We start from the raw sequence: 23,013 nt of genomic DNA on the forward strand, positions 1-23,013 counted from the left end.
CTAAGAATTTCTGCATTATAGTTTTCAAATAAGCCTTCACTATGATGAATTTAAAAGTTAAAAAATCCAGAATAACTTCATGATTTTAGATTTTTTTAAGGCTAAAAAGAATAGTACCATTATTTGCAGATTCCCACATCATTACTCACTTCCAACTCACTAAACAAAGTATCAATATACTTTCATTCTCCAAATAAATTAAGACTCCCAATAAATATATACATATATAAACATATTTCCAAATTGTGTTTTAATGTCTATAACTTTTTATATGTGGCAACTTTTGAACACTAAATAAACTGTTTAGCATATGTTTTTTTTCTTTTTGGTTGCTTGCATTCTCTACAAGATTTCCATTAGAACATGATTCTAGTAGACTTTATGTTAACTGCTGTTTCAATTCATAAAAACTGTTTAAAACATGGAATTTGAAATATTTTAACTAGAATTTTGTAGCTAAAATTCTTTTTCTAAACTTTGCAAACATTCCACGGAACCTAAATTAGTGCTGAGAAAAAAAATGGATTTAAGTTGCTCAATGTTCTTCAAAAGGTGAAAAAGCACAATGAAACATAAGCTCATCTGAACTACACCCATTTTCAATTTCAACATAGTAAACCTCCTATTTGTTCTTAGGGCAAATTCAAAACCATACATATTGGAATTGGCTATTACTGAAGATAATGTATGCAATCATAAGTAAAGATGCTAAATTGGCAAAAAGAAAACCATGCAAGTAAGCAAACTTTAACACATGTGGGACACACCCTCTCAGTATATAAAGGCTTGTCACTGTCCTTGGTAGCAAGCACTCCCTGAGCTAAACAGCATCACCATGTCTGTTCGATACAGCTCAAGCAAGCAATACTCTTCCTCCCGCAGTGGGGGAGGAGGAGGTGGAGGAGGAGGATCATCCTTCAGAATTTCGAGCAGCAAAGGCTCCATTGGTGGAGGATTTAGCTCAGGGGGGTTCAGTGGTGGCTCCTTTAGTCGCGGGAGCTCTGGTGGAGGCTGCTTTGGGGGATCATCAGGTGGCTATGGAGGATTAGGAGGAGGTTTTGGTGGAGGTAACTTTGGTGGAGGCTATGGAAGCAGTAGCTTTGGTGGGGGCTATGGAGGAGTTAGCTTTGGAGGGGGAAGCTTCGGAGGGGGCAGTTTTGGTGGCGGCGGCTTCAGTGGAGGCAGCTTTGGAGGCTATGGGGGTGGATATGGAGGAGATGGTGGCCTTCTCTCCGGAAATGAAAAAGTAACCATGCAGAATCTGAATGACCGCCTGGCTTCCTACTTGGACAAAGTTCGGGCTCTGGAAGAATCAAACTACGAGCTAGAAGGCAAAATCAAGGAGTGGTATGAAAAGCATGGCAACTCAAGCCAGAGAGCGCCTCGTGACTACAGCAAATACTACCAAACCATCGAAGATCTTAAAAATCAGGTAAGGTTCATTTTTAAAATCCAACTTGAAGCCTATTTTTTATCCATGTAATTCAGAGAGATGAATCTTAACCACAATATAGCTATTCACTGTGTTTGCCTGTGTTACTTTTCTTGCTTCCAAAAAAAATCCAGTCTTATCAAAGGTAAATATTTGTGAGGATATGGTCACTGAAATCTTCAGCATGTGTGTTGTGTATTTTACAGGATGGCAGATTACTGAGAATTTTTTAAGCTCTAATAAGTGTATGAGTCCATAGTTAAAATACCATATCATTTACAAACATAGGAACTTAATCATTAAATGAATCAAAACAAAATATTATTCAGATTGATAACAAAAAAATCTTCATTACCACTTACAAGCAATGTGAATTCTCCAGTATGGAAATGGGATACTGTTTGCTTCTTGAGAATTTGTGAATTGTACCTACTATGTGCCAGTCCAGAGTGTATGCATTTAGAATATATACTTAAAACAACTTAAACCAAAAGGTATGAGTCAGTCAAAAGTTGGCTGAAATACATGGAAATGACCCAGGATAAAAGTGGGCGACACACATGCAGGAACACAGCTATATAACTACAGTTAGTTTTTGGAAAAGGATGAATACAGAAATAGAAAAGTATAGAAATTTCAAGAAAACAAATAACTCAGAATTAGTAGCTGGGTAACCCTGCAATATTTAAGATGAAAATACCCCCAAGATTTTGTAAGAGCACATAAAAATACAGTTTACCTATGCCACCATAAAAGCCATATCTGTATCGGATTTTCTTTGCCTCTCCCTCCAGATCCTCAATCTAACAACTGATAATGCCAATATCCTGCTTCAGATCGACAATGCCAGGCTGGCAGCTGATGACTTCAGATTAAAGTAAGCTAAGTGATCATGGCACAACACTGTCACAGCAAATATAGGAGTTGCTTTTAACAATGACTTCGGATGCCCACATTTACATTTTCTTAACTTCATTCAAAGTTAAACAGTGTTAGAATCATCAGAAAAAATTTCAATTTCAGTATCACCTTTTTGGCAATATTGACAGAAGAAAATGCATTTTAAAGTAGCTGTGCTAAGCTTCTTGGCATTAAACCACTAATATCCCTATGTGAATTAGTATACTAAGAAATGTTGCCATAATGTGAAGTAAACTCTATTATTTGCTTTGTAAAAAGTCTCAGCTCAAGTATACCTCCCATATGTAAGTTATACCCAGTATTTGTACTATGCCTGTTTCAGGTATGAGAACGAGGTAGCCCTGCGCCAGAGTGTGGAGGCTGACATCAACGGCCTGCGCCGGGTGCTGGATGAGCTCACCCTGACCAAGGCTGACCTCGAGATGCAGATCGAGAGCCTGACTGAAGAGCTGGCCTACCTGAAGAAGAATCATGAAGAGGTGATGCAAAAAGTTATACTTCCCCCAGCCAAAAAAAAGGGAGGGTTCATTGTGATCATGGTGTAGTCATTAAACTTTTCTGCTCCTCAAACAGGAAATGAGAGACCTTCAGAATGTGTCCACTGGTGATGTAAATGTAGAAATGAATGCTGCCCCGGGTGTTGATCTGACTGAACTTCTAAATAACATGAGAAACCAATACGAACAACTTGCTGAACAAAACCGAAAAGATGCTGAAGCCTGGTTCAATGAAAAGGTAATTCATCTTCCTTCATATCGAGGCCAATGGATGTTTGGTTATCATTTCAGATTTTTCTCATCTTTTCCTGTTTTTAATACTCTAGAGCAAGGAACTGACTACAGAAATCAACAGTAACATTGAACAAATGTCCAGCCACAAATCTGAGATTACTGAATTGAGACGCACTGTTCAAGGTCTGGAAATCGAACTACAATCCCAACTAGCCCTGGTATGTTAACAACTCTCTTGAAATAACTTCAACTTAACCAAAGTTTCGTGCCTGCATAAGGATATGCAACTCAAGAGAAAAAAGGGAGGGTGGGGGTAAGAATGTAGAAATAAAATTGGAGCTCTTTGTTAACGGGAGAAAGTCAGTGGCACCACTGTACACGGGCTAAAGTTAAAATTTTACCATTAAGCATAAAACGGGGCACCTGGGTGGCTCAGTGGTTAAGCGTCTGCATTTGGGCTCAGGTCCTGGTCCCAGGGTCTTAGGATCAAATTTCGCATTGGGCTCTCCTCCAAGAGCCTGCTTCTCCCTCTGCCTGTGTCTCTGTGTCTCTCATGTGCCAATAAAACCTTTTTCAAAAATACACAAAACACAAATCCTATTCATTTTCTTTAATCTTCTGATGTCTTATTAAATCAGGAAATAACCTTCAGTGTATTCAGTCACACAGTGAAGTCACGCAGCCACCCTATATTCTCGGCTCTTTGCAGAAACAATCCCTGGAAGGCTCCTTGGCAGAAACAGAAGGTCGCTACTGCGTGCAGCTCTCACAGATTCAGGCCCAGATCTCCTCTCTGGAGGAACAACTGCAACAGATCCGAGCTGAGACGGAGTGCCAGAATGCCGAGTACCAACAACTCCTGGATATCAAGATCCGATTGGAGAATGAAATTCAAACCTACCGCAGCCTGCTAGAAGGAGAAGGAAGGTGAACTATCAGCTCTCCCAGCTGGTTTTATGCAATGCCCTAAATCTCCAGGCTTTTCCAAAACCCCAAGAAGCGCTGCCAAAGCAGAGCACAGAAAAAAAGGCGTGTGCAACCACAGCTTCAACTGCCCATGAACTGGGATTCCTAGGGTTGTGTGCTTATCAGACCGGCGTTAGCAATGGGTTTTAGAATCTATACTTGGCAGGGTATTTTTCCTTTTCTTTTCTCTTTTTTCCTCTCGAAACACGTTTTGCTTACTTTCAAAGTAACAATAACGTGGAAAGCGACCCACCAGTTCCCAACGTTCAAGCTAACCGAGCATGCCTCTCATTCCTGGTAGTTCCGGCGGCGGCGGCTACGGCGGCGGGCGCGGCGGCGGAAGTTCCGGCGGCGGCTACGGCGGAAGTTCCGGCGGCGGCTACGGCGGAAGTTCCGGCGGCGGCGGCTACGGCGGCGGAAGCTCCGGCGGCGGCGGCCACAGCGGTGGTCACAGTGGTGGTCACAGCGGTAGCTCGGGCGGCGGCTACGGCGGCGGCAGCAGCTCCGGCGGGGGCGGTTACGGCGGGGGCAGTTCCGGAGGCGGCGGCAGCCACGGCGGTAGCTCGGGCGGCGGCTACGGCGGCGGCAGCTCCTCCAGCGGAGGTCACAAGTCTTCGTCTTCCGGGTCGGTTGGCGAGTCCTCTTCTAAGGGACCAAGGTCAGCAGAAACTAGCTGGGGTAATCAGCATTAGTTTTAACTTTCTGTGATGGTTGTGTTGCTTTTTACGCCCTAGTGCTTTTTTAGAAAATCAAAACGTGGGGCGCCTGAGTGACTCAGCGGTTGAGCGTCTGCCTTTGTCTCAGGTCGTGATCCCGGGGTCCTGGGATCGAGTCCCACATCCGGTTCCTCACAGGGAGCCCGCTTCTCCCTCTCCCTCTTTTCTCTGTGTGTTTCATGAATAAATAAATGAAATATTTTTTTAATTAAAATCCCAGAGGGAAGAAAAATAAATAAAGTCCCAGAGAATATTCCCACTTGCTTTTTTTTAGGAAACTATACTTTTGACCGCCATCATGAAGGAAAAAAAAAAGTCATGGTCCAAGATGCTGTCGTTTAAACATTATTCGGATTTTTTTTTTAATGTAGAAAACTAATTTTCTTTTTTTAATGTATTTTTTACTTCTCAGAAATTTTGATTAATTAGTGAGGACCCCCCCACACACACACACACACTCACACACAAAACGCCTCGTCTGAATTCTTTTTTCTTTTTTCTCATGATTCATGTACAGATACTAACAAAACCAGAGTAATCAAGACAATTATTGAAGAAGTGACACCTGATGGTAGAGTCCTTTCGTCTATGGTTGAATCAGAAACCAAGAAACACTACTATTAAGCCGCGTCAAGAGGAAAGAGTCTCCCTTCACACAGACCATTATGTACAGATGCATGAACAACAAAATCTCCAAGGAAACACTTCAGTCTTAATGGTCTACGGAAATAGGTTCACTCCTTGAAAATAAGGTGTCTGAAAGGTGTTTTGTGGTTTCTGTATTTCTTCTTTTCACTTTACCAGAAAGTGTTTCTTTCATGGAAAAAAAAATCTTTTCTATTCTCATTCACTAATGAATTCCAATAAACTTTCTTACTGATGCAAGCTATCCAAGATGGTCAGAATTGTCTTTATTTAATTTAAGTGGTATGTTTAACCTTACAGATGAATGAACTATAGTACTTGAAGGTTGATTTATCTAGAAATTCTGAAGACATAAAAAAAAGGGGGGGGCCACCTGGGTGGCTCAGTGGTGGAGCATCTGCCTTTGGCTCAGGGTGTAAGCCTGGCGTCCTGGGATCGAGTTCCACATCCGGCTCCCCAGGGGGAGCTTGCTTCTTCTGCCTATGTCTCTGTCTCCCATGAGTAAGTTTTTTAAAAACTGAAGACAGAATTATCATTATGATTTCTCTTGAGTAAGTTTTTTAATCTTGTGGGTATGTTGGATCAATGTCAGTAATCTCACCGAGTGAAAAGTCTGAGACCCCAACCTTAACTCTTTATCTTAAAGATGCACAATGTATGGAAAACTCCCAGTGCTCTGGCTTTGAATTATTTCAACCCTGACAATTCTAAAATATCTCAAATAAGACCCCAAAGATCGAGTTATTGGAAATTTCACACTTCTTGATTACTTGGCTTCTCCCATTTGCATATCCTCATTTTCTTCCCCTTCATTTCTGCCCAATTGCTATATACTGTAAGAGATACCATCCACCATTTACCAAGCCAGTAAAATCATATCACCCCAACAAAATTATTTGGTGTCTATCATCAGACAGACAGAAACACTGATCAAGACATGATGATACCAATTGTACCAAAGAGCCAACTCTAGGTCCCAGCTTTCACCGAACTTTCTCTGTCTTGAGACAAATGCTAAAGACCTGGTATTTGTAGGGTCAACCCAATCATATCCTTCAGTCACTCAGAAACCAACTGATATTACTTAGTACTCTGCTAGTATATAGAATAGATGGGTTTATTAAGAGCTGGATTTATTCTTTGTACCTAAGATTACCTTGTGTTCCCTGGTGAGTTCCCAGATGACCCATGTCTACCAAATAGCCTTCTTCTGCACTCATACTGATTTGAGCTTGTTTTCCCCAAGACCTGAGCTCTGGTCCCCAGGTCGTTTACTTGGGACTCATGGTGGGTATACCCTACCCTCTGTACTCCAAACTAATGACCAGAGTCATATTTCAAAATGAATGGACTTCCCTATAGTCAGAGCTCCATGACCTACCCAACACCAAATACCACCATAGTTCAGAAATTCTACTTTAGTTGGCATATCTATTTGCCAGACCCCCTTCTTCAGAGCCAGTCTCCTAAGCTGTTGAAGTCCCAACACGCCACACTGTAAAACCCTAAAACATGTTGCTGGGTAAGAACTCTGAGCTGCCACTGTGTATATAATGACTGCTGTTCAGAAACACTACCTTTTAAAGTCCCTAACAAAGTTAGCCAAGTCCTAGGATTTAGAGTATTATTAAAATCTGAAACAGCCATTCTTACTCTGAAGAAATAAGTGTTTTTATATTCAGTGTCACAAAAAGATAAATATGTTTCTATGAGATCATTGTGTTTGTTATTAGGCTTTGTCTCTTGTACCCATTCCCATCACCACCACCACCTAACCCTCCACCCCAAACCAGGATCTCAGCTGGTCAGAGTACTTCATCTAGTTGGGTGGTGACCCAAACCTTCTTTCCTGAAAGTTCTAAATTGTAGTTCTGTCTTCTTACCTTTTCAGTCTTCCAATACCTTCTTAAACAATTACTTACGTTACATTTTCTCTGATAAAGTAATCATCTCTGATAAAGAACTACTTTTTGAATGTTAACTTATTGTGAAAATTCTTTCACTGTATAGATAAGCCATGCTGTACACTTTAAATAGTGGTATATATCAATTATATCTCAAAACAAAAAAAAATTTAAATAGAACTTTCTGAACTGGACAAACTGCACTTTAATAAAGACTGTCTAAACAAAGTTTGATTTTAACAAGGACATTGGTATTTATAGTTCACAAAAATTATTAACTGTACAGATCACTATTGTTAGTTATTACATGGGTTTATCATGTAGCTATTTAAGCAAGACAGTGTCCAGTGAAACCAGCAGAGCCAATTCTGGCACTCATGTGGAATCCTACTAAACATCCAAAGCTTGTCTCTAGAAGGATTTGCATTGTGCTGCTTAAAGCTTTGCATCAGGGGTCTGACATCTGTGACGGCTCAATTTTGCTAGGGCATGGCGAAATAACTTAGTTACGGCCAGTTTCCCCTTAGTTATAGGGGAAATAGCTTGAGTAAGGTAACTAAGGTCCACCCAGTATCCAATCTACATTGCATCAGGAGAGTGAGAATTAGGGAAAGAGATCATCTGTGACTTAAAGCATGCATTTCAAAGTCAGTGGTTCCTTGTCTTCATATTCTGACACTGGCATTTACAAATCATGTAGTTTGGACAAATTACTTCAACCCTTCTGAGTCCCAGTTTTCTTATATATATAATAGAGATAATAACTACTTCATTGAGATTATTGTGGGGATGACTTAATGCCTATAACACCCTTAAAGAATGCCCTCCATGGAGTAGACACTGAAGAAACTATTCTATTTTGCACAGAGAGGAAAACCATCAACAAAATGAAAGGGCAACCTACTGAATGGAAAAGATCTTTGCAAATGATCTATCTAATGGGGGTTAATGTCCAAAATATATAAAGAACTTACACAACTCAAAACACAAAACACACATGCAAAAACAAAATCCAGCTAAATCTGGGAGAACACATGAGCGGACAGTTCTCCAAAGAAGACATACAAATGGCCAACAGACACATGAGACGATGCTCGACATCACTAATTATCAGGGAAATGCACATCAAAACCATAATGAGATATTACTTTATACCTGTCAGAACAGCTAGAATGAAAAAGAAATAACCAGTTGGCAAGGGTGTGGTGAACATTTGTGCGCCATTTGCAGGAATGTAAATTGGTACAATCACTGTGGAAAACAGTATAGGTTTCCTCAAAAAATAAAAAATAGGAATATAATATGATCCAGTAATTCCACTACTGGAATATTACTCAGTCGTAAAATTAAGGGTAAGATATCTTGCCATTTGCAACAGCATTGATGGACCTAGAGGGTATTATGCTAAGTGAAATAAGTCAGACAGAAATACAAGTACCATATGATCTCACTTAAATGAGGAATCCAAAAACAAAACAAAAGGCAGAAACAGACTCATAAATACAAAGAACAAACTGATGGTTGCCAGAGGGGAGTGTGGCAAGGAGATGTACACTGAGTGAAGGGGAATAGAAGATACAGGTTTCTAGTTATGGAATGAATAAGTCACAGGGATGAAAGGTACAGCCTAAGGAATATAGTCAATGCTATTGATATAGTGGCTTTGCATGGTGACAGATGGTAGCTACACTTGTAAGCACAGTGTAAGTATTGAGTTATCAAATTGTGATGTTGTACACTTGAAACTAACGTAATATTATGTGACAACTATACTTCAATTAAAAACTAAAAACATTTTGAAAAATATTTTCAAAATATTTTTTAAAAACTGAAAAAAACAATCCTGAAATTTGGTATCTACTATAAGTTTTTAATTCTGTTCCTTTAATGTATCTGCTTTTATTCCTTAGTTATATTTTTAAAGGGTATATAAACAGCCTTTATAATGTGTGCTCCTGGTCATGTATTAAATAAGCCCAAATAAATAAAGGTTTTATAAAGAAAATAAAACCACACACACACCAAACAGTATTCTGTTCATCGTCAGAGAAGTATGTTTATTGGCTATATAATCTAGTTTCTCCAAAGATGGATATGAGCATCACAATAAATTGTCAGAGCAAGTGATCATTAACATAGTCTGCCATGGGGTAGAGATCAAGGTGAGATTACTGTCCTGGAGCTGCAAAACAAAATTCCAGACAGTAAGAATAGTGGCAAGAGTGTGTCACAGAGAATTAGGACTAATGTAGTCCTGTGAACCTGAGGTCCAATAAAACAGCAAAAGGTTTGTAAAGGTAAGTGGGAAGGACCAGATGACTGTCCCAAAGGTTTGAGATAGTTGACCATCCCTAAAAGCTATAGCTGTGGTCACCCGGATCATGAGGCAAATGACCCACGCTGCATCTTTGAGTGACAAAGAGAAGTTATCACAATAAAAATAAATGCAGTCTGGAGACCAGGGATGAAGCATATTTTTTTAAAAGGATACTTTTTGAACTAGGTTGTCCTACAGAAAGCCATGCCAAAGGATGAAGGACTCTTTGAGTTGTCACATTGCTTTTCAGTGTCTCTTAATAAAAAAACATCATCTCACACCTCAACACTGAATAAGAGATCCTTGCAGCCTAGTGCCAGTTAGAAAGGGAATTACTGTGAATTAGTACAAATATTGGACATTACCTGGGGGAAGAATTCGAGTAATGCTCTGAAAATACTTTTGTCCTTTGGGATTTTAGCAAAGAAAAAAATCACATACTTAAGCTTCTAATTAACCTTTCCTACTCAGAATAAGTTATCTCAAAAGAAATGCTTGAAAAGCATGAATAAATAGGTTCACAGGCTAGCTGAGCCATAACAAAGCTAATGACCTTTTTGGAAGAGAACTCTCATTCAAGTTTTGACCTATAGAGCCTCTGGAAGGTTTTCTAAAGTAAGAAATGTGAAGGGAAGACAAGAAAACAAAATGGCACCAAAATGCACTTCAGTAGATTGAAAATAGTTGTAAAGATAAAAGCAAGTGGGAGATGGCTAATAAATACATAAAAAGATTATGCTCAACATCACTAATCATTAGGGAAATGCAAATCAAAACTACCATGAGATACTACCTCACACCCATTAAGAAACTACCATCAATAATAATAATAATAATAATAATAATAATAACAGAAAACAGCAAGTTTTGGCAAGATTGTGGAGAAACTTGAATCTTTGTGCCCTCTTGGTGGAAATGTAAAATGGTATGGATGCTGCAGAAGTCAATATGATGACTTCTCAGAAAATTTTTTTTAAAGTACCGTATAAGGGGCACCTGGGCAGCTCAGTGGTTGAGCGTCTGCCTTGGGCTCACATCATGATTCCAGGGTCCTGGGATGGAGTCCCGCATCGGACTCCCTGCAGGGAGCCTGCTTCTCCCTCTGCCTATGCCTTTGCCTCTCTCTCTGTCTCTCATGAATGAATAAATAAAAACTTTAAAAAAAAAAAGTACCATATGATTTTGCAGTTTCACTTCTGGGTCTAAAGCCAAAAGAATTGATGTTAAGGTCTTGAAGAGATATTTGTGTGTGCCACATTCACAGCAGCATTATCCACAGTTAGGGCTTGGAAAGCATTTATTTTCTTCCCCTCTGTATGCCCTGCTACTCATACAGTGCCTTATGCATAGTATGTGCTCATTAAATACTTCTTGAATGAACAAAAAATGAATGACTGACACCTGATAGGCAGCATAACTGTAGTCAAAAGTTTCATTTGGCTATTAACTAGATATTCTGGCAAGAATTTTGTAAGAAATATGTTTTATGTTTTTCATTAAAGAGATTTTGGCATCATTTGAGTTCCTTTTCCATCTGACTTTAAGATAACTGTACTTAACAGAAGGACCACCACACTGAATCCCAAGGTCTATTCTGGCCTGATTCACCCTGCTTCATGTTGTATGTCCCTAAACAGTCCTTGTCCTCTGTTTTCTCATCGTTAAATCAGAAGGAAATCTCTCTTACTAATTCCCAGATGTTTTGTAAGGTTCAAATAAGATAATGTACAAAAAATCTCTTTGGAAGCTGTAAAGCACCATATAAACATAAGGAAAGCTTGTCTTTATACTCTTCGTACTCTGAACTTTGAGAAGATAAATATTGAGGTTGCTTCTTACCAAGGGTTTAATAATTTCCAGCTGAAGGCTCAAAGGACGCAAGCTGAAGTGTGATTCAGCGCCAAGCAACATCCATTTGCAGGTGAGCGCTGCCCCCTGGTGGAAATAAAAGGTCAGGGACAATTGCTGTGAAAGGTGTGGGATCACCAGGGGTGATGCTAATGAGGGAAGCAAGTTATTTCAACTTAAGCTTTAAAAAAAAAAAAAAAAGCTTCTTTCCCTTTCGTGTCACAAAATGTTCTTTGGAAATTTTTTTTACTCTGAAGGATGCATACACATTACACCAAAAATTTGTTTAACTATTATTTACAGCTAATAATCAGACACTGAAGAGATTTATAATTCTTCGTTTTAATATCCTAATTTTTTAATATTTCAATTTCAATAATTCAGCAACTTAAGAGAATAATTTCACAATTTAATATAACATGTTAAGACTATTGAGGGAATTATATAAAATAGGTATTTGTATGGGCGTAAATCATTTAGAGAAATTATTTGTATCTTAAAATAGACTCATGATGCCAGACTCTCAGTGCTATCTAGAACATATGCCAAATCTTCCTCTGGCATGTTCCTGGTGACTCTGAACAAATCGTTTAACATTTACAGCTCTCAGCTTGCCCCATCCGACAAAGGGGCTAAATTAGATAATGTCTAAGACCTTCTGCTGCTTTAAAAAATCCTACAATTTTGCCCAGAAAGTGCATTTAAAGGCCATGCCGATGACAGCCACAGTGCTAGCTGACCAGGCTTCAGACTGCTTGTACCAGCACAGTTCCAGGAGACACCCTGACTGTCCTCGAGGCAAAACAGTTTTATGCCTGTCTTCACCACAGAATCTAGAACCATAGAACCAGTCAAGCCCAACCAAATCCCTCCTATCCCTCCTTTTCCTGTCCTCTTCACCTGCTTCACCCCCACCTTCCTGGCAACTGCCTCAAGAGGAGGCTTCTCAGGTCAATTCCTGCTCACTTCTCCTGCCCTCTCAGCTAGACTGCCTCTCCCCTTCCCACACACATACCCAGTCAAACTCTTTGACAGAGAAGGCTAAACACGATCCAGCTTCTGCCTGACATTTCTTTTTTTGTTTTCCAACCATACATTTCTTAGAGACTGTACCCATATCTTTTCCATCTCTGAGTAATTTACCATCATGTCTTCATTTTTTAATTTAGCTTTGAACACCAGATATAGTAGCCATACATGTTAAATAAAGGAATCAGTTTATATCTACATTATTGTTCAAGGTAATAAATAGATGTTATAATCATAGTAAAACCAGAGAAGTTACCAGGATCATATTTTTTAAATGACACATTTATTTTTTGCTATGACAGGATAAAATATGTTTCTTTACATATTTATGGTTATTTTTTATGGTTACAATTAATGGTTCTCTTTTTTTAAGATTTTATTTATTTATTTATTTATTTATTTATTTATTTATTTGAGAGGGAGAAAGCATGAACAGGGGAGGGACAGAGGGAGAGAGAGAAGCAGACTCCTCACTGAGCAGGGAGCCTGACAGGTGGCTCAATCTCAGGACCCTGGGATCATGACCTGAGCTGAAGGCAGACACTTAATCGACTGAGCCACCCAGGTGCCCTTAATGGTTCTTTATATACCACCCTGGTAATTAAGACCCTACTGTAGCTAGTTGGTGGTACCCTATCACAATCAAACTTTTAACTTTATATCTGGTGCCAGGTAATGATGGTATATTCCTAGGGTCTAGATGAAAGTAAAGGATTACTCACCCAAAATTAGAAGTTAAAATAATGAACTTAATATAGACTGAACCCTGTTATATTTAAGATAACAAATATCCTGAAGCAATAGCTAAGGATGTTAGACATCAGATTACAAAAAAAAAAATCTAATTATACATAATTTCATGCTAATCTGGATGATGCCATTTTTCTTCTGGCATGCATAACTTAAATAGAAACACCCAATAATTGTGTATAAAAGCTCAAAGAAACCATCAGCACACAATATTCTGTTCACCTTTGAAGTTACAACTATCTTGTTACAGACAAGGTGAACGTTTCTCTTTCTGTCATGTCTCTCCGATTTTCTAGTGGGTCCAGACATATTTGCTTATGGTCTGGAACTGGATCTGCCAGGCCATCCAGTGGAGGCTCAGGCTTTGCAGGCAGCAATGCATGTGGCAGCTCCTTTGCTGGAAGTGGATTTTCCTGTGCCTTGGGAGGGGGCCTGGGCAGTATTCCTGGGGGGAACCATGCTGGTGGTGTCTTCGGAAGCGCTGCTTGTTCTGGATTTGCTGGAAGTGAAGGGGGACTTCTGTCTGGGAATGAGAAGGTGACCATGCAGAATCTTAATGACCGCTTGGCATCCTACCTGGATAACGTGCGAGCTCTGGAAGAGGCAAATGCTGAACTAGAGAGGAAAATCAAGGGTTGGTATGATAAGTATGGACCAGGATCTTGCCGTGGACTTGATTATGACTATAGCAGATACCATCTAATAATTGAAGATCTTAAGAATAAGGTGAGGAATCACAAATCTGAAAATATTCAAAGTATTTAAAGCTAAGAATTACCTAGCAAAAAGACATAGAACATGAACAGGAAATGCTTCATAACTGTTATCTGTCATTTATATTCATATTTATTTATTATTTATTTTCATAAATAATTCTTCCTATTAGTCAAAAATAAGCACTTTGATGCATGAATTTCAAGTAGCTTAAATGTTACTAGTTTTGAAATATATTCATTGATAAGAAAGTGTTGCATTCTAAAAGTTACATGAGTAGATAAGAGATAATCACATTTGTAATTTTTAGAAATTAAAATTCTAAATATTTTGGTTGTCACTTGAGGAAATGAGATATTTTAAAGATTTTATGTATTTATTCATGAGACACACAGAGACATAGGCAGAGGGAGAAACAGCCTTCCCCCACCCCCACCCCCTCACCCCCACCCCTGTGGGGAGCTCCATGCAGGACTCGATCCCAGAACCCCAGGATCATGACCTGAGCCAAAGGCAGACAATCACTGAGCCACCCAGGTGCCCCAGGAAATAAGATATTTACGCAAAAGTTCATTGTGTCACATTTTTTATTTCCTGAGATAACAAATTATAAGAGCAGGCTTATTTGTTGTGTCCTCCCTTTTGATTTCTTCTAGATTATCTCTTCCACTACTGCTAATGCTAATGTAATTCTACATATTGACAATGCCAGACTGGCTGCTGATGATTTCCGGCTAAAGTAAGTGATAGAAAACAAACACTCTCTAGAAAAAGTTTCCTGTCTGTTTAATATGTTAAGTAAAATTTCAATTTCATCCCGAGTAAAATAAACTATAAAAGATTAAGGAAAGTAATGCATGTTATAATACAACAACACCCTATGACACAAAGCATGTTATTACAATCAGCTATACTCACAGTTTATACATGTTTATTACATTCTTGGGACAAAACACCACTGTATATGAATAGCGCCAAGCACAGCTCGTAAATATGCATCAAGCAAGGAAAAATAGTAACGAAAATAAAATTCTAAAATGGCATATTTTTATTTAATCAGGATCTGCTATCAGAATTTGTATCATTAAATAACTGCCAATTTCCTTGCATCGAACTTGGTAAAAGGAGTGGAGGAAGGCTATCACTGTATGCTTTTATGACATTTTGAGTCCCAATTCAATTTCCAATGTGCCGCTGAAAGCAATCAAAGTTTTATTTTATTCTACCTCTTGAAGTAATCTAACTTGTGCTGAAATTCATTGAATGCTCCCCAAGGTACGAGAATGAGCTTGCCCTTCACCAAAACACAGAGGCTGACATCAACGGGCTGCGGAGAGTCCTGGACGAATTGACACTCTGCAGGACTGACCAGGAGCTGCAGTATGAATCCCTGAGTGAAGAGATGAGGTATCTCAAGAAGAACCATGAAGAGGTAGGAGAAACTGTACTTCTAGTCAAATCATGATTCTGTACATTTTAAATACTTTGGGGGGACATTAAATTACAACAGTATTGTTTAAATTATTATAATAGGCTTTTTACTATATGTATTTTTACTATATATGTCATTCATATAATATTAGTTATTATATTAATTATAACTATTAAAATAGTATGCCCATTGTAATAATTTAAACCATGCCAAGGCATATAAAGAATTTCATTTCTCCCACTCTCTAACCTTCTAATCCCATCTCCCAAGGTTATAAATATTAACCATTTGATCTGTACCCTTCCATTTGTTTAGGCGGATATAATATTTTATCATTTTGAAAATGGTGCATTGCTTTTGCATTCATACACCCATCTCTGTTTGCACCAGATTATTTCTTTCATTCATAAATGTCTATCCTGAGGTCAACCTTCTCACAGAAGACCTCTCTGACTATGAATGTCATTGTTTTCTCCACTTAATGAGTCTGGCTTTACTTGAGTGTTGAACTCGCCCAATAATATATTATTATCATTATTATTATTATTATTATTATTTATTTTCATCAATAATTATTCCTATTAGTCAAAAATAGGCACTTTGATGCATGAATTTCAAGTATCTTAAATGTTACTGGTTTTGAAATATATTCGTATATTGTATGTATGTATGTATAGGGTGTATCATTATTTGATACATTATACCAAGCAGCTTCAAACTCCTTTAAAAAAAATGATTATCCCCCAAATAGTCTCCAAAACAATAGATGATTAAGAAGGCACACGATGAGACGAGCACTAGGTGTTATACTATGTTGGCAAATTGAATTTAAAGAAAATTAAAAACAAAAAACAGTAGATGAAAATGTTTCAGAAATCACCCAATGACAGGTTCAAAAAGCCTAAAACCCCAACCCTACTGGCCCCCAAGGAGGTAATTATGGTGGAGGGAAAGGTCAGGAAGCATGAAAAAAGAGGGAGAGGGAAGAGTCACAGGGCAGAGGGCTGGGAAGGCAGGCCGCTGGGCTCCCAGCAGGAGCATGGAAGAGCAGGTGCATGCACTGACCCTACACCCATCGCGTCCTGCACACACTTCCCTGCAGGAAATGAAGGCGCTGCAGTGCGCGGCGGGAGGGAACGTGAACGTGGAGATGAACGCGGCGCCCGGGGTGGACCTCACCGTCCTGCTGAACAACATGCGGGCCGAGTACGAAGCCCTGGCTGAGCAGAACCGCAGGGACGCCGAGGCCTGGTTCAACGAGAAGGTGAGGCCGCCGCCCAGTCCCACGCAGGCCCGCCGGGCAGGTGCAAGCCTGCTCACCCCTCTGCACCCCACCTTCCAGAGCGCCACCCTGCAGCAGCAGATCTCTGACCACGCGGGCGCCGCCACCACGGCCAGGAACGAGCTGACCGACATGAAGCGCACCCTGCAGACCCTGGAGATCGAGCTGCAGTCCGTCCTGGCAACGGTAGGCAGGCGAGAGCGCGGGTCAGCCTGGATTTTGTGACTTGAGCTGAAACCCTCCTCTTCTTCTCTGTTAGAGCTTTCCCTACAAATCCTTAGAGCAGCAGAGAGCAAGGAAGATAGACTCTAAAACACTCAGAAAGAGAGAGACTGTCTGTGTTTCTTCCTCCCTGAGATCCCTGAGGATTTCCTCACTGGCCCCTGCTCAGTGCCCCTTTCACAAAAATAGCTCACGTCTTCACACAGCCCCTTCCTCGGCCCCACAAAGCAAGCAGCAGCACTATTACCCCACCTGAAAATTAAGTGTCAGGCCAAGGTCAAGGTGTCCACACAAGGCAGACCTTAGGAGCCTCCCCAGCATCTCCTCATATTGATGCAGGCCGATGAAAGCCACATGGTGCTTTCCATAAGGTAGAGAAGAGGGTACATATCTGAAACCCTATGAGCACTGTCAGCCTCTTCATCCCTGCTCATCTCACAGAGCTGGGCATTCAGCCACCTTGGCACCTACTGCCAATTATTTCAGAGGTTACCATGGAGACAATCCAGGACTAAAACTGGCTTTCCTTCTGGGGTGTGAGCTAGCAGCACCCAAAAAGCTTGATTTTGAGAATTAACGCATATACATGGCCCAAGGGTTCCCATTGTCATAGGGGGTTTCATGCTCCCCAAGGACATGAGATTGTAACCCAAAGAGAAGCACCACTATTATACAAATAAGTGCAGTGAGCAGAAAGGATAAAGATGACCCAAAACTACAGGAAGACCATTTTGATTTAACCACTCTAAAAAGGTAGAGTGCTCTCTTACCAGATAATGTTTAGATTGGAGACTTGTTTTAACCACGGACTGTCAACTGAACCAGGGTGTGCCCCTCTTGTCCTGACCTTGGTCTCCTCTGCAGGAACCCGACCCTCTCCCTGTCACTTGAGGCCCCTGGAGCCCTGCTCTCTGCCCCGTTCCCTTTGTCCCTGAGACTAGAACCCAGAGGACCTGTGCCTGCTGCTGTATCACTGAGCACAAACTGAGTACAAACCTGCCCTCTCATTTCTGAGATACATTGAAGCAAATAAGCTCCTGAGTTCACAGATCAAAATGTAAGCCCTTTCACATAGGAGGTAATGTTAGAAAGTAGTTAATTCTCTGCAGCCAGGAATACCATAGTTGGGGCTCAGGAAATAATCTACACAAAAAGCCCATGTTAGACAACATAACAGAATTATAGAATAATGGTGGTGTAGAACCTAACTTCCATACTTGAGATTCATCATAGATGGATTCTAGGCAAGATCTCTATAGTTTAGTACACAAATCACATGTAAGTTGGGAATTGTCTAAATATATAAACTTTCCCTATGCTTCCCGTAGTATGCAAACTTGTAAGTTTATCCTGTTCTCTTTCCTTATCTACAAGCTAACCTTTACAGTGAAAGGCTGTAGATAGAGATAGGGATACTGTGATCTCTGATTAAGAAGAGTAGTAGCAAACTTAAAAAGGAATACCAGATCTGGGTGGCCCAGTGGGTTAAACATCTGAATCTTGATTTCGGCTCAGGTCATGACTTCAGGATTGTGAGATCGAGCTCTGCTGGGTGGGGAGCCTGCTTAAGATTCTTTCTCTCCCTCCCCCTCTTTCACCATCTCTAAAAAAAAAAAAAAAGAAAGAAAGAAAGAAATACCACATGAGGACACATCATCAGGGAAATTAACGTTTCGAACAGCCGAGCACACACTTCACTGACATCTTTGCCTCCTCCCCATTACCATTCTGTCCACCTTCCACTCCTTTGCTCTGGAGAGGCCAGCACCACCCATGTAATGCACCAGTTGGCCCATTTAGTAAATCAGTGGTTCTTAGCCCCATCCAACCCCATGTCTGCCTGTTATGATGAATATTTTATAACTCCCTCTTTGTCCTAGAATGAAGTCAACAAATGATATACTTAGCAATACAAAAAAAAAATGATTTAAAAAACCCCACTATACTGCCATAAAATCATAAAAAAAAATGATTTAAAAAACCCCACTATACTGCCATTGCACTATACTGCAATGAAAAGGAAAACTATAAGTATTTTTAAATAAAATCTAATAAATAAATAAATAAAATCTATTTAACTTGTAAACACTTAGGCCCAAATACCCCAGAACATGTAATGACAGAAACAGAAGCTTACCCTTCCCTTGACAAATAGTTTTATTTTAAATGATGTAATATCAGGAGTGGCTCCATGCAAGAAGAACAGGAAAATGAGAGTGCGAATGGGGGTGGACACTCAGAAAATAACTAATATCAGGAGAAGAAATAACCACCCAGATGTACTTATCTATGGTAAGGGGAGAAGATAATTACTTTGATTGGAGTAGACATCACACGACCAGACAGATGACAGGCTGTCCAAGTGGAAAGGAGGAGGTGTAATATTCGTAAGAGTAGTGTGGAAATAATGACCTGTACTGTGCTATGAATATATCTCTTGTGTCGAAAGCCCACCCCCATTAAGACATTCATTCTTTCTCAAGTACTCTATAAAAGGCCTTTGAATAACAACAGCAAATCCGGAACAAATCAGAAAAGGAAACAGCAGCACACAAGGCCTTGGAGCAGCGGTGGGGTAGGTCTCTAGAGACAGTGGCAGAAAATGATCAAAAAACCAAAACCAACCCCAAAGTAAATATGTAATGTCAATATATAAAATTTCCAATATGATTTCTTATGGCACTATCCCCTCCACCAAAAGAGTTTTTCTCTGCATGATAGGAAATATTACCTAAATATCACAAAAGTCCATCGAAACAGTCAAAAGTCTCATGGGAAAGGGCCATTTATGCCATATCAGGTCATCCAGCATGCCGCCCCTCCACCCCGTAAATGCCTGTGACTTCCCCTTCCTCTGCACCTCCCATGTTGTTGTGATGATCCCCCACAGATTTCCAAAACTCACCTAGAAAGCAGTGCTGCTGTTTGCTGAGAAGTGCTGGTCTGCATAGTCCTCCAAGTGGCTTCATCCTTGCTGTGACATCTCTTGTCCTCAGAAACACTCCCTGGAGTGCTCCCTGACTGAGACCGAAGGCAACTACTGCACACAGCTCGCCCAGATCCAGGCTCAGATCGGGGCCCTGGAGGAGCAGCTGCACCAGGTCAGAACTGAGACCGAGGGCCAGAAGCTGGAGTATGAGCAGCTGCTTGACATCAAGGTCCACCTGGAAAAGGAAATTGAGACCTATTGCCACCTGATTGATGGAGATGGGAAGTAAGTAACACCATTTGAAAATCCGATATTTTGGGATGCCTGGGTGGCTCAGTGGTTGAACAACTGCCTTTTAGCTTGGGTTGTGATCCCAGGGTCCTGGGGTGGAGATCTGCATCAGGCTCCCTACAGGGAGCCTGCTTCTCCCTCTGCCTAAGTCTCTGCCTCTCTATCTATGTCTCTCATGAATAAATAAAACAGATCATTAAAAAACTGAAAATCCAGTATTTTATCAGATAGGTTTTTACTTATTTTAAACCACAACCATGGGCTGTCCATATTCCATGCCTCCAATCCTTTTCTTCTTCATTCCATCTGCAGTCATCCCTTCCATATTTTGTACATCACAGCCCCTTCTTCATCTGCTTTGGATGACCCCAGTCATCCCTGCAGAAGACCCTATTCATTATCCATGTTAATCATTCTAGGTTTTGAGATTACTCCCCACCAGGCTTTACCCATCTTTCACTCCCTTCCAAATATCATTGCTGCCCTCAAATAAACATAGTCTGTGCAACCCCCAGGATCTATATGTTAAAAAAATAAAAGGTAGGGATGCCTGGCTGGCTCAGTTGGAGGAGTATGCAATGTTTGATCCTGGGGTTGTGAGTTCAAGTCCCACATGGGTGTAGAGATTACTTAAATTAATAAGGGAGTCAGAGCAAGATGGCAGAAGAGTAGGGTCCCCAAGTCACCTGTCCGCACCAACTTATCTAGATAACTTTCAAATCATCCTGAAAACCTACGAATTCGGCCTGAGATTTAAAGAGAGAACAGCTGGAATGCTACAGTGAGAAGAGTTCGCACTACTTAAATAAATAAAAAACTTAAAAAAAAAAAAAAAAGGAGTAAGTGCACCTGGGTGGCTTAGGAGGTTAAGCCTCCAACTCTTGATTTTGGCTCAGGTCATAATCTCAAGGTTGTGAAATCCAGCCCTGTGTTTGGCTCTCCACTGGGCAAGGAGTCTGCTTAAGATGCTGTCTCTCCTTCTGCCCCTCTCCCACTTCTCTCCCTCTCTTAAAAAAAAAAAAAAGCATAACTTTCATTAAAAAAGTATATATTTATAAATGTATATATAGACCATGTACGTATATCAATATGCATATATACTCTCCTTAGGTTTAAATTCTTGGGTTAGGGCAGCCCCGGTGGCACAGCGGTTTAGCGCCACCTGCAGCCCAGGGTGTGATCCTGGAGACGAGTCCGGCATCGGGCTCCCTGCATGGAGCCTGCTTCTCCCCCTGCCTATGTCTATGCATCTCTCTCTGTGTCTCTCATGAATAAATAAATAAAATCTGTAAAAATAAATAAATAAATAAATAAATAAATAAATAAATAAATAAATAAATAAATTCTTGGGTTAAAGAAAATCAAATGGAAATAAAGTTGTTTTATGTCCTCTATTTAGAAGACATTTCATTACTTTCACCTCCTACAAATGTTTAATATTTTCCTTTATAGAAAACTAATATCTGTTCTTGGCATACAAAGTTCACTTGAGGGCAGCCCGGGTGGCTCAGCGGTTTAGCGCCGCCTTCAGCCCACGGCCTGATCCTGGGATCGAGACCCACAGGGGCTCCCTGCATGGAGCCTGCTTCTCCCTCTGCCTGCGTCTCTGCCTCTCTCTCTCTCTCTCTCTCTCTGTGTCTCTCATGAATAAATAAATAAAATATTCAAAAAAAAAAAAAACAAAGTTCACTTGAGTTCATGTTCATCATTTGACTCAATGAATATTTAAGTGATAAACTATTGTCACTATTAAATGATATTGAAGAATATAGATATATAGATACAGATATAGATATTTTAAAGAATAAACTGGGATTTTTTTGCAGCTCATGCTCCAAATCAAAGGGCTTTGGATCAGGAGGCTCAGGGAATTCATCCAAAGGTAATAAAATCTAGTTCTATTTCTACTGCAAGTACTTTCATGTTAATGGTAATCATATAGTGTGGCAACATTTGTATTTAAATAATTTTAATTAAAGTACTCGGAAGTTAAAGTATTACTTTAAGTGGATAAAATTATACTAAACTATTATTGTAAATCTACACATACTCTCTCATCAAAGTGTACATAATATGTTATATCACAGCTAGCACTGGAATTCTTCCCCATGTAATCTTTTAGCTGGAATATGTGTATTCACAGGTGTTTTATTTCTAGAGTTATCCAAAACCACACTGGTAAAGACAGTGGTTGAAGAGATAGATCAACGTGGTAAAGTTCTATCATCAAGAGTTCACTCCATTGAAGAAAAGACATCTAAAGTGACCAGTGGCAAAACAGAGCAAAAGGTTCCTTTCTAGCCGCCATAGAGAAGAGAACAGTCTGGGAAAGGATCCTGCACAACTACATTATTCTAAATATCAAGGAAATTTTTTTTTAAAACCAACTTTCTGCCCTTAATAATAAGTTACTTAGCAAAAATACTTTTTTTCTTAGCTAATTTTTACAGGGTTTTGGATGTCTGTTTTCAAATAAATAAAAAAAGTGGATGTGCACTCCTTTCCATTCACTCATAACCAATAAACAATTATTTGAGTTTTTTTTCCTACATCACAATCATGGGTATACATTTATGGAATCTATTTTCATTGCCTTTCACTCTGGTTTTAAATAATAGTGAATATCATGTGGCACTTAAATATTATTATTCACTAGGCATAATCTTTAAATAGCTCACCCTTTTGCATGGACAAATAACTAGGAAAAAAAATTAGAAATTCTCCTGTGATTGAAAAGTTCCATCACTAGATGGCGCCTCCTGGTATCTTACCAATGAGCCTATCAAACTTCCTGGGGATCTGGATACTTACCAGGGTACTTGTTCCCCTATAAACAAGATTAACTCTGGGAAGATCCACAGCATTGAGCCTCCTGTGAATGATT

At 39.9% G+C, this 23,013-nt stretch overlaps 2 protein-coding genes and 1 long non-coding RNA gene across 5 annotated transcripts in view; 2 read left to right on the top strand and 1 right to left on the bottom strand.

Annotated features, from left to right (window-relative positions):
• Positions 1-4,419, bottom strand: part of LOC119873274 — a 51,064-nt gene extending 46,645 nt beyond the window's left edge. Inside the window, exon 1 of the long non-coding RNA XR_005364383.1 lies at positions 3,508-4,419. This is a non-coding gene — a long non-coding RNA (uncharacterized LOC119873274). The remainder of the gene's footprint in view (positions 1-3,507) is intronic.
• On the top strand, positions 793-5,655 carry KRT10 (keratin 10). 3 transcript variants are annotated; one of them, XM_038547368.1, is made up of 8 exons: positions 793-1,432; positions 2,227-2,309; positions 2,676-2,832; positions 2,927-3,088; positions 3,177-3,302; positions 3,794-4,011; positions 4,352-4,728; positions 5,284-5,655. In XM_038547368.1, exons 1-8 carry the CDS (start codon positions 836-838, stop codon positions 5,388-5,390), a joined length of 1,827 nt encoding a protein of 608 aa, XP_038403296.1. In that variant the 5' UTR covers positions 793-835; the 3' UTR covers positions 5,391-5,655. The 3 variants fall into 3 exon arrangements, with proteins under 3 accessions (XP_038403296.1, XP_038403298.1, XP_038403297.1); XM_038547370.1 differs by having other exon boundaries at positions 4,352-4,708; XM_038547369.1 differs by having other exon boundaries at positions 4,442-4,728.
• Positions 5,656-13,487: 7,832 nt separating this feature from the next.
• KRT28 (keratin 28) lies at positions 13,488-22,678 on the top strand. Its single transcript, NM_001346072.1, has 8 exons — positions 13,488-13,985; positions 14,630-14,712; positions 15,249-15,405; positions 16,508-16,669; positions 16,748-16,873; positions 19,906-20,123; positions 21,956-22,011; positions 22,288-22,678. Exons 1-8 carry the CDS (start codon positions 13,536-13,538, stop codon positions 22,428-22,430), a joined length of 1,395 nt encoding a protein of 464 aa, NP_001333001.1. The 5' UTR covers positions 13,488-13,535; the 3' UTR covers positions 22,431-22,678.
• The last annotated feature ends 335 nt before the right edge of the window (positions 22,679-23,013 follow it).

The sequence above is a fragment of the Canis lupus genome, chromosome 9 (genome assembly GCF_011100685.1).
Source record: "Canis lupus familiaris isolate Mischka breed German Shepherd chromosome 9, alternate assembly UU_Cfam_GSD_1.0, whole genome shotgun sequence".
Taxonomy (NCBI): domain Eukaryota; kingdom Metazoa; phylum Chordata; class Mammalia; order Carnivora; family Canidae; genus Canis; species Canis lupus.